Raw genomic sequence first — 16,786 nt, forward strand, 5'->3', positions numbered from 1 at the left:
ACTTGAGCGGCAAAATCGAGGGAGTCAGGGTAACATCGCGTATTACCGTGAATTCGACGACCTGACGGTGCCCTGGGAAGACGATGTGCTGTTCAGGCATACTCAGGGACAATTTAGACCAGTGATGGGGAACCTGTGTACCGCGGCACCATCAGAATTCCATCAGAGTGCGGTTTTGATCGAGGCTTATCACCTAAAGGGTCTAAATGTTGCCCACCACTAGTTTAGAGATTATTAAGGCAAGGAAAATTCCACAATTCATCATTTACGTCTTCAAAAGCTCCTGCAAACCCACTTCATCTTACCCAGACTCATAAAAAAAGAATTTCAAGTTCAAGCTATTCTCATCTTTATTAGCCCTATAAAATCAGTAATCTGTCGATCCAAATCAAAAAATTTTTTTCCATTCACAAACTTGTGTTTCTATGCACACAACAGACATCTTGAGAAAAAAATATTTAAAAGAAGATAAATCGCTTATTATTGACGAAATCTGATTATTTATTTTTCTTTTAAGACGAATTTATTTTAAGACAAATTTTTGGCTTTTTCCTTTGTTTTTATTGTAGGAAAATAAAGGAAATAAACTTGAGATTTTCAAAGGTATTTTTGATCTTAATTGTTAGTGAATGTCAGGGGTGTAGACAGAATTATTTTGAGAATGAAGCTTTGAAATGATTTGGAAAGGAACATATTAATTTCATCGATTTCAATGTTTTTGGATGGAAAGGAGAAGAAAGGACTGATTCTAAATTTCTTCCCTTACTAGATATACCAACTGGTTAGTGAAGGTCCGATGGTGAGTCGAAGCTGCTCGGTGGCGAAATAGTTCAATACTTCGGTACCTAATTATAGCAACATTTATCTTGCGATCAACGGTTCGAGACTCGGCATGAGAAATTTATCTTTGACTTGTCCTTTTTCGAATCATTAGTACTAAAAATGCAGCTCACAGCCTAGCTTTGTAGTCTATAGACAGTAGTGTCATCAAAGGAGTGGTTCTGATGTTTCTTTAAACTAAAGGTCTGCTTAATGGTGTAGTCTGGCATACACTTACTTGTTAAACACTCATTAGCCACAAAATGCCCTAGCGTAACTCTGGAACTCTCTGATCTGAATAGTTGAGAGGTATTTTTAGAGTTAGTCTACTTGACAAATACAAGGACGTAGCTAGAGCAGAATGATTCAAATGAGAATCGATCTTCTCCTCTTCAATACAAAACTGAGAAACCAGAGCTTAGAATCGACTCGGTTTTTGTATGGAAAAATGGACTCAAGTCGTATCGAATCCATATAAACTTCGAGTCGACTTCGAAGTCAGCCAGAAACTACCAAGAATGATTAAAACCTTTTCTTGAATAATCCCAACAAAACTGCTGTCCAAAACATCAACTGTCCAAAATATTTCCAGCTTATCATCATCATTACTTTTCATACTTTTTTGATCTAATTTATTTTGATTAATTACGTAAATTAAATTTTGATGACACTCAATAATAGCATTAACTTTCATCTTACTCTCGATTTCATGGATGACAAAAAATTGGAACAGCATACGTGAAATGAAAATGTAGCTGAAAATATCATAAGCGTTAATAATATATAGCCGAATGGCATGTGATAAGACATTTCTTGGAGCATATATTGAAATTAATCAATAATTCATTATTAAGTATGCCTGACTGTAGCAAGAGGAGGCAGTAAGGCGATTGAATCGAGAGGAAATAAATATGAAATTGAATTATTTCTTGTATCAATGCCACTTAGTTTTCGTGCGCCATTAAATCCTGTTTATTGTCTATTTAAAAATGATGGGAACTAAGACGTAGAGATGGGCATGTGCGGTATTCCTTGAATTATGAAAATATGAGGTTTATAGAACATAGCTCAATATGCCCGTCAATTCTATTGTAAGCAAAATAAATATGTTATATCATTATTGAACAAATAATTTATTTATGCTGAATATTTTGGTTTTTTTGGCTCGATTGATTTTTTTTTTCCTTTCTTTCGCGATTTCCATTTCGATCCTTTCGATTGCTTTGGGGATGTGGGGATGTTATGTAACGTTGAGTATGTTATGAAGGGTTATTGATGCTTAAAATCATTAGAAATTGTCCAAATTCATTGTAATTCTTTAATGTAAGGAACACTAGACTGTAAAAAGGAAGAACCAAGCTGCCTGACATATGGTCGATTTATAGCAGCCTATTCCTCTGGGATTGATTTGTGGCTCAGCAATATTTGTCTAATTTGGACAATAATCCTCAAAATTCTTCAAGCTTTCAATTTGACTTCTATATCATGTAGATATAAGCAATCAAACAAATCAACTTTAATCCCCTCCCCAAAACATCCAAACAACCCCCATTTGGCATATTTTTGTCTATTTTTCTCTTTATTTTCTCACAAAAGCATTGTTTCCGCATGAAAACTTTCGTGAATGATAAATCGAATAAGACACCAAGAATAGCTTAACTCAGAATATAAGAAAAATGTGCGTGTGTGTGCTTTTGTCATGAATTGGTTTAGAAATATTGACAATTGACATTTTGTTTTTTATACTGGAATTGAAAACAATATTTTAGGGAGTGAGAAAAATGAAGGAATAATTTAAATAGAAGGAGTAGAATGTGCTTGAATAGATTTTTTTAAGGAGATGCACATAAGAGGAATTATCCAAGAATTATCTTGTTGTGTTTTGCTGAATTTTGGAGTGCGTCAATCTGATTTTTTTAAAGAAACTTATATTTGTATGAAAAAGTTGACTTCTAGACTTGTCGACTGATCGACTGGGGAAGGCTGACTTCATACAAAATTCAAATCGACTCCGAGTTTAGCAAGATACGCAGAGAAAATGTGGCCAGTAATAGAGTCAGATGAAAGGTCTTTTGTAATTACTTTGGCTCCAATTCGGAGCATAGTTCCAGTAAGTAAGTAGTAATTCTGGGAAAATGTTCCAATTTGGTATTGAAAATTGGCAAGCGTAAGAGTCATTTTTAGACAAAATTTGAAGGAATCTATGGATCGCAATTGATCTGTATGGTCAGCGAAGTAAGTTAATATAGCTTTAAAGCTACTGCACAGCAAGCGAACGTTCAATGATCACTTATGGATGCCAAAATTGCATGAATTCCATCAATTAGCTATGGATTTTGAGAAAATTATAAAACCTTCCTAGCCTGAGTCATGCAAATTAGGTCTCGACAGGGACACATTTGGAATGGGGTTTGGAGGTCATGTTAATCCATCGCAACGAAATAAATTAATCAAATCCAACCAAACATTTGACCTACATCAGAGATTCTTTATATACGCATTTTTTTACACTCTGTGAAAAATTCCATCTTTTCATAATTTATTCTTATTGCTCATCATACATATCAGCTGTTTAATATTCTCAATGACACTCAATAAAATCAATAATTCATTTCGATGAGTATTTCCTCTCATGTATTATCGGGAATGGTTTTTCATGTTTATTCTCCATATTAATGCCAAAAAAAACACTCAAATTGATATATCGATGTAAAATCCAGCTAGATTTATTGCACATGATAATCAAGCCCGAGCCATTATTTATGCTAAATGCTATTTTTGCCTCCTCACTCAATAGTCAATACCAATTCACATCAACCGAAAAATATTTTTTTTTTGCTTCTTTTTTTTCTCGTCCATTAATGTTTTGTTGAAATGATAAGAAGCAAGTAAACATCTGTAATGATTAAAGTATAGGAAAAAAATGAAGGCAAAATGTATCAAGTGATGAGGATGGAAATTGTCTAGTCACTATATTATATCAATATATGGATTGCGTAAGTGAACAAGAAAAATATATATAGGAAGAAAGTCTATGAATGGAGGAAGAAGAACAAAAATGAAAAGATAATAGAAAAAGTATCGGCAAAAGCATGTGATGGCGGAGAATTAAATGTTGTGGTAATGGCAAATTGGTTTTGTTGAATATTTAGCGTGGTTGGCAGTAATGGAATTTGAATTTCTGTAATATTAACTCATGGGAGTTGGGGTTGGTTGTAAAGTTGAAGATTTTAGGAAAGATATCATGAAATTTGAATTCATTTTAGCTTGAGGAAGGGCATGAAGCCAATATAGCTGTGTAAGCTAATTTAGTTCTCTTATCCCGCTACTGAACATAATAATTGAACGTCTGCATATTGAATATTGAGAAGCAAAAGTCCCTCAATAGCTCACTTCGCAAAGGTGTGGGTAACGGATTTGGCAATTGAATTTGACTTCCCGGGTTCAAATCCCACTATCAGCCAAGTAATTTTTCAGATGTTATGACACTTCAGTTTCTTAAGTCGTAGGCATCGAAAGATGAACAAAACGGGTCATGAGAGCTGTATGAAATTCATCTTTAAGAGCTTTTACAGAAACACGGACATGAATGTATCTCTAACATAAAAGCGTAAGCTAAATGAACATGTTATAATACCAAGTGAGCCTTCTCATTGGTACGGAAATGTGCTCACTGATCATATGTATGTTAGGGTATTGTACCTTAATTTATCCCTATTCCAGCCCAAGTCTAAGTTCACTTTAACATGATGCTGGATTCAAACCAACACCGCCCAAAAAAGGGTCATGCAGGCCTGAAACCGAGTTATTTAGCGATTAATAGATTTCTGCAATTCAGGGTAAATTACGTGAATAATTTTAGTGACATGATCAATTGACTACTGGACACACAGCTAATTTAAGAACAGTATGCGCTTTGTACTTGCCATATAATATGGATTATTAAGCATAATAATTGTTGCTTTTAAGAGTTCTAGAAAACATTATCACTCAATATAAGATGAATAATGAATAAAATAACAATAACAATATTACATCTACTTCCGAATATACGTAGGCACGTTTACCCCCTCAAATGTTCCATAAATTCCATTCATTCCACAAAAAGCACGATAACCACATCCAACTCTCATCCGCCAAACACTTGCTTACATCTTTCAGGATCATTATATCCACCATTATACCAGATGACATTTTGATCTTTTGTATAACAACGTCATTCGACATAGCTACGCTTATTCATTGTCTTGTCAGCAGAAAAAAAGACTTTTTTTTCTTGTATCCTTTTTGGAATGTTCTACAGACTTGTACGATTCTAGACTTATGATGTCATTCTTCATGTAAGAAACTCATTTAATAGAGATATTGAATAGTTGAATGATGGACTGGAATTAATTTTTGGTTTTTTTTCGGAATGATGGTATGGGGTAGCTGATTGATGATTGGATAAATGGATTGTTTGTAAATGATCGGTGATTATAAGCAGAACTTTAAGTTTGGCAGAGTTTTTTGCAAAATTTTTTTTTTTTTTTTTTGAGGTTATGTCGAAAAATCATGAAAATTTTTATGTTTAGTGGGTCGTATAGCAAAGTTTGAGAAGGACTGACTTAAGCATTTACGTCAAAATATCAACTGTGGAAAATTCCTGTAATATTCTTAAACAACAACCAATTATGTCCAAATAAACAAAGTAATTAGACATTGAATGCTTGGAATCACGTCAATTAGGGGTATTCCGAGGAATTGGACGTTAAATATTTAACAAGTTCCATTTTTAAATATTTTCAAAAGTGTTAATTTGTTAAAGAAGTTGATGACCATTCTATAAATAAACGAACTCTTGTTGATTATGAGAAATTCACAGGAAAATTCACACATTTTTTTTATAAATAGATTGACTGTTAAAGGTACCGAGCGACACACAAACTCGAGTGGGCAACATGGCATAATGTCTAGTTCATAACAAGACCTACAGTTGACTAATGACAGTTTCTTCAGAATGTACCGAAAAATTTGTCATTTGTCTATCTTAGTTCCAGTTATGAACAAGACATTATGTCAAGCTGCCCACTCTATGAATGAAGAAAGCTCCGTCGTGGACATTTAAAGCTCTGCGAAATGTTCTTTTTTCAACAGCCGCCTTTATTTGGCAGCCATGAGCTACACGAATACGGATTCAATTTGTTGTTGACCAAAGAGCTTTAGTGGAGCATTTATAGCTCCATGGCGGAATCTTCTTCATTTGTGTCGCTCGGAAAAAATATGCTAATGATCAAAATTGAACTTAGAATGTGATTTTTTTGTATCGTACCCTTATTTAGTTATGTCAGTAATTTTATTAATTTAACTGACTAACAAACATTTCTGGTGGATAAAATTTAAGTCCCAAAGCTACTGTCTAACGCCTTGAGTCTCTTATTAATACTGCCTAATAATTTATAAGCCTATTTTTCCTAGAATTCACAGTTATAACCCTCAGAAGTATCATCTCATCAAACCTACCCTATCAAAATAATTAAACAAATTTCCCAGCATTTTCCACAGATGCATCTCGTGATAATTTTCTCATTTAAATCCACTCAAAAGGAAAATCTCCATGAAAAAGAAAAAATCCGCAGCCGAACAGACTTTAAAACAAGCCAAATCTAATTTTCGATTAACAAATTTACCATGAAAAGCCATTGCTGCAACAGCGATGAAAGTATTTTTAAATTAAATGAAAAAAATTCAGTTGCGAAAAAGTTAAAAGAGACAGGAAGGAATGATAAAAACTTTGTAACCAGAGAGAGAAAATTTATTTTTTCATCAAAACTTTTCCTTTGTTTTATGTTTCTTGAAATTGAAATTATGAATTTATTTTTTTTGTGGTTTGGAAAATGACGGGGATTTTTAAAGGAAGGAATGAAAGAACTTTTGGAAGTGATGCAGTTATGAGATTAAAATATTTCATTTAATAGGAGTTTAAAGCTTTTTAGCGCATTTTTGAAACTTGTTTTCAAAAAGGTAGCTTATTAAATCACTTTGTCTGTTCGGCTGACGATAAAAACTTTTAATCTAGACATCGTAGAGAGCTCGGAATGGTTTAAAAAGATCAGTTCCATAAAGTTATTGCGGCCACGGGCATTTAAAAGTTTCAAATCAACGTATAAATGCTATAATTAACAATTTTTCATTTTCATATACATCAACAACAAAAACAACAACACGTTTTTCATTGTTTTACAGTGTTCTTCAGTGTTTTTCGATGTTTTAACAGTGTTTGCTGAACAAAGTTTGAATTTTTTTTTACCGTTATGAGATTTAAATTATGAAAATCCGTTAAATGATGAAATTCTTAAAAATCTAGTAGGATGACTTGGAATTTACTGGATCTTGTTTTGTGGGTCTGATTATTAATTAATTGACTTATTAATCAATTACTGATCGCTGGGACAAAAATGCGCTTAAGTCCCTCGATCAATAACACGAGGACTTTTGTAATTTTTTAACTTGATTTCTCGATAAATTCGAGTTTAAAATAAGTGAATTTTGTACAATTTTGGATCGAGATGGGCTCAAACATGGAGTGGAGGTCTTAGAGTACCAGAACAGTTTAACATGTCTTCTATGGCACCGATAAGACTCCGTTTTACTAGTAAGACATGAAATAGCCCTACTGTCACCATGACGAAGTGATTTGATCCATTTTTACGGTTGGCAATAAGGTTCGTCGGGTTGTGTCACTAGGGAAAGATGTTACTTAATTTGAACTTTCGTCAATTTATTCATCAAATGGTTTAGTCAAGAGTCAGTTACTAGATACTCGTTTTCATATTGCGTAACGCGAAAAAATGACATTTTAGACCCTCTTCTTTCCATTCTCCCCTTTTTGTCCCTTCTGTCCTTTCTGTCCTTTCTGTCATTTCTGTTCCTTTACTCCCTTCTCTCCCATTTCTCATTTCTCTCCTTCACCTCATCTAACTGTTTTTCCTCTTCTCTTCCTTCTCTTCCTTCTCTTCCTTCTCTTCCTTCTCTTCCTTCTCTTCCTTCTCTTCCTTCTCTTCCTTCTCTTCCTTCTCTTCCTTCTCTTCCTTCTCTTCCTTCTCTTCCTTCTCTTCCTTCTCTTCCTTCTCTTCCTTCTCTTCCTTCTCTTCCTTCTCTTCCTTCTCTTCCTTCTCTTCCTTCTCTTCCTTCTCTTCCTTCTCTTCTTTCTCTCCATTCTTTCTCTTCTCTCTCCTCTCTCTCCTAGCCCCCTTCTTGTCTTCTCTTACTTCTCCCGTTTCTCCACACTCTCCCCCTTAAAATTCAATTCTTTTAAGATTTCCTCAATAGTATCCAACCCTTGAATTCGATATAATTTCAAATTAAACGCAATCATTCCATCCTGCTGTACATAAAACTTCAATCATTCAACCATAATCTCTCTCTCCCCCACCACTTAATCGTCTATCATAATGAAAAATCAATATGCCAAGCCTCAAGTAAATGGCAATAAAAAAAAAAATAAATCCTTTATTACGACAGCTTTTCCTCTCACAGCAAACAACAAAATGCATTTTGCTGATAAAACTGCTTCATTTTATTGCTTATCTATGAAATAAAAATCAATCCTTTGGGATGACAGGAAGTATTTATTCCCATAACAATGGTTTGATGTCCCCATCTTGGTTTGTGCTCAATATTTACAACTTTTTTTTCTTATATTCTATGCTTACCGACTTTAACATCATAATCCTCTTTGCTATACAAAAGCACATAACATTTAAATTATTGTACTATGTCCATAACTGGGTTATAAATTTAATTGTGATGAATTGCAATATTTATTCAAAAAACCATGAGGATTAAATAAAGGAAATAGACAACAACATGGGAAAAATATCTTCTTGGTTGGATCATTATGAATGTGAATAAATTTAATTTAAATTTATTGTTCTTGTTATTTTTTGTATAGTCGGTCAATGGAAAGTGTTGGGGAATAGATAAGACTTTTTTGGATGAAAAATGGAAGTTAAATAATGTTAAAATATTATGCAAAAGTTATTGTTGATTCAATTGTGACAATATTTATTATTTTTGTTACATTATAAAAGGATTTTTGAGATAAAAAGTCAAAAAAATTGTATAAAATTGAATTTAAATATAAAAAATATAAATTAAGATTTGAATTAAATATTAAAAAAGTTTTAAAAATCGTGAGAATTAAATTATTGAAATCAAAATTAAAATTGAAATCGGTTTAAATTTTAATTAAATTTTTAAATATTAAAAAAAATTCCTTAAGTTAAAAAAATTCTTTAATTAAAAAAAAATTTAAATTTAAAAAAAGTCAAATTTTAAAAAAATTTAACCAAATTTCAATTTTAATTTTTTTTTAAAAAAAATTTAATTTTTAATATTTTTAAATTTCAATTTTAAAACCATTTAAATTGCTTATTTCCAGTCAACAGTTTAAAAATTCATTAGAAATTTCAATTTAATTAAGGATATAAAAAATCAAATTTAAAATTTATTTAAAAATTTAAATTCAAAAATCAACTTTAAAAAGTTGAAAATTAAACCTGAATTCTACAAAACTTCCCATTCAAAAGTACATCCATTTATTACATTGACCTTTCCATACATTAAAAGTTATAATGAATACTGATATAATTCCATGTTATTGTGCATATTATATGTAGGTGAACATTTATCTTTATTGAATTTAAATTTTCGAATATTTTTTGATATTCATCTCGTCACATAAATAAAATTTACATTTATTGCTTCCATAAATAGGTCAGTTGGGAATATTGCTAATATTTTTCGCATCAGTTTAGTTAAAATTTTAAATTATAATTGAATGAATTTGTGAATTTGATATGGAAATATGATATATAAATTGATAAGGCTTCATTATTTAGGTAATTTGAAGCTTTTTAGGATGTTAGAAATTTAAATATTTTAATATTTTTAATGTTGAATTTTCAATTGCATTTCTAAATTTTTAATTTTTGAAATTTAAATTTTTTAATATTTAAATTTGATTTTTAAATTTTAAAGTTTTTTTTATTAAATTTTTGATTTCACTTTTTAAAATTTAAAGTTTTTCAAATTTAATTTTTGAATTTTAGAATTAAATTTTTGAAACTTTTAAATTGAAATTTTGAAATTTGTTTTTAATTTAAAAATTTTTTAAATTCTATTTTTGAATTTTAAATTTTTTGTTTCTCCATTTGTTGAAAAAAATATTTTGATAATTTTTTTTTGTAAATTCAATTGTATTTCAAATAGATGCACTTGGATCTATAGTTTATTTATGTAAATGCACTAAAACTGAATTTCTAAACCACAAAGCCACCACTTTCCATCATCATCATTTAATATTCCCAAAGGATAAATTCAAATTTATCAAGTATTTTTTCAATTAAATTTTTAGTTTTTCAATTTCATGCCAACTTCTAAAATTCGTCAGTAAAAGCAGTCACCACACAAAAGTTTTTCATTTTTTAATAAAAAAATTTAAAATAATCAACCACAAATAAACGAGAGTACCTGGGAAACTGGGAACATAACTGTTATGAACATCAAAGGGGAATGAAAAATGAAAGCACAAAAGAGTAAAATTTGATTGAGTATAAAGGTACACAACCCACACAGCTAATTATTCACATACACACATAATTTTTTTTTTTTTTTGGAACAGATAAAGAAACTCATTCCTCATTTTGATTATCCTGAGAATTGAGCATGTCATATAACTGTTACGGACTCATAAAAGCTTTTCCGTATTATTTCGTATGCATGGACATAGACATGAATAAATTCATAAACTGAAAATGTGAAAATTGATACGAAAGTTTTGTTTTATTCTATTTTGATACGGGCTGGATATTGTGTGGATGCACTCAATGAAATTTAAGAGCCTTTATTGCTAAAACGTCTATTATCTAACACAAAAGTGATATTAATCAAGTGATTTAATGAATATTTCGATTTTGTTAATGGATTGTGCCTTAAAATATTGCTATTCTGACTGATTTGTTCAAAAATAAGGCAATATGTCAGAAATTTATCAAAGGTTCAATTCTATTTCATCAAAGTCGAATAACATAAGTCGATTAATCGATCCAAAATGCGGCATTAAGCCAAAATGACTCTGGTATGATGCCAGAATCAAGCCCAATCAGAGAATATCGGAAAAACCTATTTTCACATTTTTTTTTTATCGTTTTTATCATTTTTTAGTTAATTTCTCAGTTTTATGGAAGCTTTTTCAATAAATTTTTCTGATTCTACTAATCTCTAAAGAATGTTCATATGGACCTAATCACCGAGATTCACAAAACCCAACTTCACTCCCACTCCATCATAAAATTCGAATGAAATAATCGAACGACTCCATAGATCAAAATTGAGCAAATTTCTTTGTGTGCCATAACACATCTTTTTGCTGTATTGATTGAGCTTAAAGATCTTCTGAATCCCAAAAATATTAAAAAAGTAACACTTGATTTGAAATTTTAGATATTTTATATTCAACATTATTTGAATTTTGAGAATTATCGAGAAATTCTTCTCTATTTAGATATTTTGAACAGCTGTAATATTTCATAGACAGTTGTGTGTTGCGGTCCACAAATCGGCCACCTATGCCATATTAATTAAATGACTTTCGACATGCATTAGACACGTTAAGATGGGATTTAAATGAGTAGGAAGACTAAAATAAACTAGGGTTGGGCAGAATCGTATTCGAATATATTCGAATACAAATATTCGAATATTTTATGCGAATATATTCGAATGCATATTCGAATATGCATTATTCAGAAAAATTCCGTTGCATTTGGTTTCTTCAAAGAGTAATTTCTAATCACATTTGTGAAGTATGTAATTTCATACAAAAGTTGATCAAAAATCCTTTTTTTGCATATTTCAGGCAAAAAAATAGAAATTCTCAATAAAATTGCATTAATGCATCATCATTCTTTCATAAGAACATTATTCCGAGTCATAAATACATGTTTTAACACAAATTAACTAAGATTTTATCATTTTTTGCCAAAAATAAGCAAAAAAAGGATTATTGATCAACTTTTGTATGAAATTACATACTTCACAAAAACGATAAGAAATGACTCTTTGAATAAATCAAATACAACGTAATTTTTTTGAATAATGCATATTCGAATATGCATTCGAATATATTCGAATATTTTTTTATTCACATGCGAATATATTCGAATATATTCGAATATTTGCCCAACCCTAAAATCAACACATTCATTCCCGAGCAATACAAATGAAGATGATCCACTATCGAGCATTTTGTGTTTATAAATGTATATATGATGGTGACTTAATAGCAGTGCACGATGTTGACATCAATTTCACATTAAGTTGAGTTGACTTGAGTCGAATTTCCCAAACAAAATCTGAGTCGAATTCATTCGTTCTGCTTAAAATCATTTCTTTTTCAATCGGCACGACTGCAATCCCAACGTAATAAGTGAAAATTCTGTTCCTAGTCACCCACTCACCCAATAATTCTCAAAATTTGATAAATCAACCTCAAATACTTTTCCTGTGAGTGAATCATTTTCATCATCTAACAAGCATGATAATACCACTATTATTCACAAAATAATTCCCCACATAATATTCAATAAATGCAGCCCACAAAAATGTGGAAACTTAATTGGTCAGTCTACGTGTGTATGCATCATATGAGCATAATATCTCATATTTCAAATAGTTTTTTCCTCAGAAATTGAACACAATTTGGCATCAAATGAGGCAGAGTTGCAAAATGGACACCTGTGACAGGCAAAAACCGTACAATTTCTTGATAATTTGTATGGTTTTGTATGAAAACCGTACAATTTCTTGATAATTTGTATGGTTTTGTAAGAAAAACCATTCAAATTACCACGAAATTGTACGGTTTTTGTCTGTGACAGATGAAACTGTTTAGCAACTCTGAATTGAGGATTAAAACAGGAAATTTTTGAAAAAATTATTTATTTCGTGCTCGCTCACCTGAATGAAGTTGAGTATCGATGAATGGTGAAAAAAGGATTAGTAACACTCGCTTCTGTTGCTTGTCTATACAGGAAAAATGTTGCTCGGATTACAATTTTTTTCAATTTCAAATTCTCAATAAAATAATCCACTTAATCCACAGAACACAATAAATATTGAGAAAAATAACACAAAAATATTTATTTACTTTATATTGTTGTATTTTTTTTACTTTTTTTATTGTCTGTATGTTTGAGTTCTTTTTTTCTGTGTTTTTATTTGCTCACATTTAATATTTTTTCTACATACACTTGATTCACTTTATTATTCCTTTCACATTTTTTCTTTTCTTTTATTTCACTTTCGATTTTTTTTCTTTCTTTTATTCTAGAATTTTTCCTTACTCAACAAATTTTCTGTTGGATTTTCTTTCACTATTTTTCGGTCGCTGTTTATTGATTTTGAGAGTTCATCAATTTTTTAAACTGTTTACCTTCAATTAGGCGTACGATGGGTGTTTTAGTTGATATTTCTTTTATTTTATGTTTGATTGTATTGAACAATATTGAGTTTCTCGCCGATAAAATTGTTTTATCTCTCTTTTTTTGTGTTTTTTGCTTCTTTTTATTCTTATTTTAACTTTTTGTGATAAAAAAAAGTTTTCGAGAAGTTTTCTTAAAGTTGGCTATTTTTAAGATTTTTATTTTGTCTATTTTTTGTCACTTTTTAATTTTAAAATATCAATGAACTTTCAATTTTTATTTGTAAAAATTCATTAAATTCAATCTTCAAATGATTTTATTGCTAAATTTTCTTGAATTTTAGTTGAATTTAATTCAAATTTGGAGAATTTATTTAAAGAAAAATTTGATTTTCTTAGAGTTTTCAAATTTTGAGAGCCATAAAATTTGATAATTTTTTAACTTTTCAATTATTGAAGATTTTCTATCTTAAGATAGAAGATTAATCTTAGCTTCTCAAATTTCTGACTCTTTTCTTAAATTTTGAAATTTTCAATTTTAATGTTCGAAATTTTTGAATTTCTCAAATTTTGCACTATTCAATTTTCACTTTTTGAAATTTTTGATATTTTCAATTAAATTTTAACTCTTTGCAGGATTTTAAATTCTTAATTTTTCCCTTTTGGAATTTCAAAAATCCTCAATTTTCTCACTTTGAAATTTTAAGAATTCTCAACTTTCACTCTGTTTGAACTTTTTTTGTGTGAAAATGTTTTCAATGATTACTTAAACTTTTTTGTATTGTGAATTTTCAATTGTCAACTTCTTGAAAGACAGATGCTCACTTTTCTTATCTAATTTAAGATTTTTCTTTCTATGCAAATTAAAGTTTTTTTGTTTTTAAATTTTTTGTGACTTTTCAGTAGAATTTGAAACTTTTATTTTTGTTCAAATTTTTCGAAATTATTTCTGTTGAAATTTTAATTTTCTTTGTCAAAATCTTAAATTATTCAAATTTTTATATCAATTAAAATTTGAATTTCTATTTTGTGCAGTATGTTGAAGTGATTGTTTTTAAAATTGAAGACTTTGTATTAAAATTCAATTTTTAAACATTAATTGAATTTGTTGATTTCTTGAAATTTGTTGATTGTCAAGTATGTCACTAAATTTATTTAATTTGTTTGAAATTTCTTACTTAAATTGATCTTGAATTTTGTATAAATTTATTAAATTTCTTCTTTTAAAATTTGAATTTTCTCCTAAATTTCTTCCTTTTTGTGATGAAAATGTTGAGCTTTAAATTATTTTGTTGCCAAATATTAATATTTAATAAAACAGCAATTTATGCCAAAATAGTTGATGAATATTCAGAATTTCTAATTTGACAATTTGACTTTTTTGAATAAGATATTTAATATAAATTCTGAGAATATTTTGACATAATTTTATTCTGAAGTTTTGATGAATTGTTTGACAATTTAATTCTGAATTGGATTTGATAAATTTGTTGAATTTTCGTGCGACTAGTTTTTGTTGATTTGTGATTATTTTGATGAACTTTTAAGTTTGTTAATTTTAATTTTTTTGTGATTTTTTAGTAGAATTTGTTTAAAATTAAGTTTTAATTTTGAATGTTAAGATTGAAATTTTTTACTTTTTTTATAAAACTTTCAATTTTCGATATAATTTTCACAATTTTTTTTTTACTTTTATCTCAACTTTTTTCATTAAAATTCAAGTTCAGTTATTTTTGAATAAACTTTCACTATTTTAATTTTTCATGAAATTTCACAATTTTTAACTTTTTTATTTTTTGTTAAAATTTAAGTTAAAACTTTTCAATTTTTTTTTTGAAATTTTTGTTCAAAATTTTAAAAATTTCAATTTCACAAATTTCAAAAGTTTTCAATTTCGAAAATTGATTTTTTAATTCACAAGAGCTTTTTCACTTTTTCAATTTCAAAAAACTTAAAAAATTCCCACAATTTAATTTAAAATGTTCCAATTCACTGATTTTATTGACACACTATTTGCTCATCTGTTCATTTAATTTTCTAAATTGCACATTAAATTTCTGATTCCAAACAGTTTTTCGTATTTGCTCATTCATGTGATCACATAGACTATACAGTTCAGCAACTATGTCCATAAACTGACCAAATATCACTCGAAAATAGTCTTTTGATCCTTTTGATGGTCAACAAATTTCACAAACTGACACTTTTTTCTGATGATCAGCATAAAGTCTCTTTTTTGATGAATTTGCAAAATTCAACAGTTCCTTTATTGACTTTAATGACGGTTCCTTTTATGCACTCTTTTAAAATTCACTTTGTGCCTTTTTTAACGCACCGGAGGGTCAAAATTTTGATTCCTTCTTGGATATTGAAGCTATTGCTGCTCAATCTACACTTTGATAAGATTCTAGCTACACAAGGTATTAGTCGCAAGTCATTAGCCACATAATTCTCATTCATTCATCAAAATGACACACCGTGAGACAATCGAGTATGTTTATTGATCTCAATCTTCACCGAAAAAATATCGCTTTGCGTGACAGTTCCGAAAAGAGAACCACAAAAAAAAAAATACTTTTCAATTTGTCAGAGTCACAAGAGTATTTCTTATCATTATCTAATATTCTCAATATGTATAGACATGAAAATACTATTTAGTGATACACATTTGTGTGGTCGTTTGTTTATTCTTCATTTTTTTTGTAAATCACCTTCTGTAGTCTCGGATATCTTGTGATAATCTCCGATTTTTTATTATTTTTTTCATGTATTTATTCTCAAACTCAAATCAATTTTTGTACGTCAGGTATATAACTTATCACACGAAATTCTTTTCATCCACTTCTACTTGTGGCTGCTAGCTGGATGTTTGGCGGTACTTTGTGTATATATATTTTTTCGATAAAAAAAAAATAAAGTCTTTTGAGTATAATCAATTCTCTCTTGTATGCCTGTAGCCTGACGGTATTGTGTGTAGTTTTTACGACTCTCCGGCTCTGAAGTTATTGTATGATGTACATACGGTACAGTATACAGAGCGAAAATGAATGAGTGAACACAAAATAATATAAAATATAAAAAATATAATAAAAAGGTTTTTCAAGTGCGGATCAATATCGAACACAATTTTTATTGTTATTTTTTTTTTATAACTTTATCTCAAAAAAAATATTCAATTTTGAGAGCTGTTGCTTCCTTTTAATATTTCACTTGTGGTTCATTTCACAAATTAATTTTTTTTTCTATAATTTTTAAAAAATTCTCTGTTTTAACCACGAGTAACCGAAACTCAACAACACATCATTCTATCTAAAATTCAACTGATTTAATATTTGTTTCTACAACGAGGAAATAACACAGAAAAAATATATATAATTTTTTTTTCTAGCTGCTGCTGAGAGCGAACTGAACACATTCAACATAATAATTTTATTTTTTCGGGTTGTGTGAAACATTGAAACAATGGCCGTGAAAACATTAGACACACGAATCGCGTGTGCTCTC

The 16,786-nt window shown here is 29.5% G+C and overlaps 2 protein-coding genes across 2 annotated transcripts in view; both read right to left on the reverse strand.

Moving 5' to 3' along the window:
* LOC139100990 (5-hydroxytryptamine receptor 1-like) overlaps positions 1–13,538 on the reverse strand; it is a 132,355-nt gene extending 118,817 nt beyond the window's left edge. Inside the window, exon 1 of the mRNA XM_070653818.1 lies at positions 12,820–13,538. The gene's annotated coding sequence lies outside the window, so the exon portion shown is untranslated. The remainder of the gene's footprint in view (positions 1–12,819) is intronic.
* Positions 7,776–8,354, reverse strand: LOC139100162 (uncharacterized). Its single transcript, XM_070652769.1, has 2 exons — positions 8,336–8,354; positions 7,776–8,095 (listed from the first exon to the last, which is right to left on the reverse strand). Exons 1-2 carry the CDS (start codon positions 8,352–8,354, stop codon positions 7,776–7,778), a joined length of 339 nt encoding a protein of 112 aa, XP_070508870.1.
* Positions 13,539–16,786: the final 3,248 nt, after the last annotated feature.

The sequence above is a fragment of the Chironomus tepperi genome, unplaced genomic scaffold (genome assembly GCF_022539635.2).
Source record: "Chironomus tepperi strain 1889 unplaced genomic scaffold, CSIRO-AGI_Ctep_v1 contig_8, whole genome shotgun sequence".
NCBI lineage: Eukaryota > Metazoa > Arthropoda > Insecta > Diptera > Chironomidae > Chironomus > Chironomus tepperi.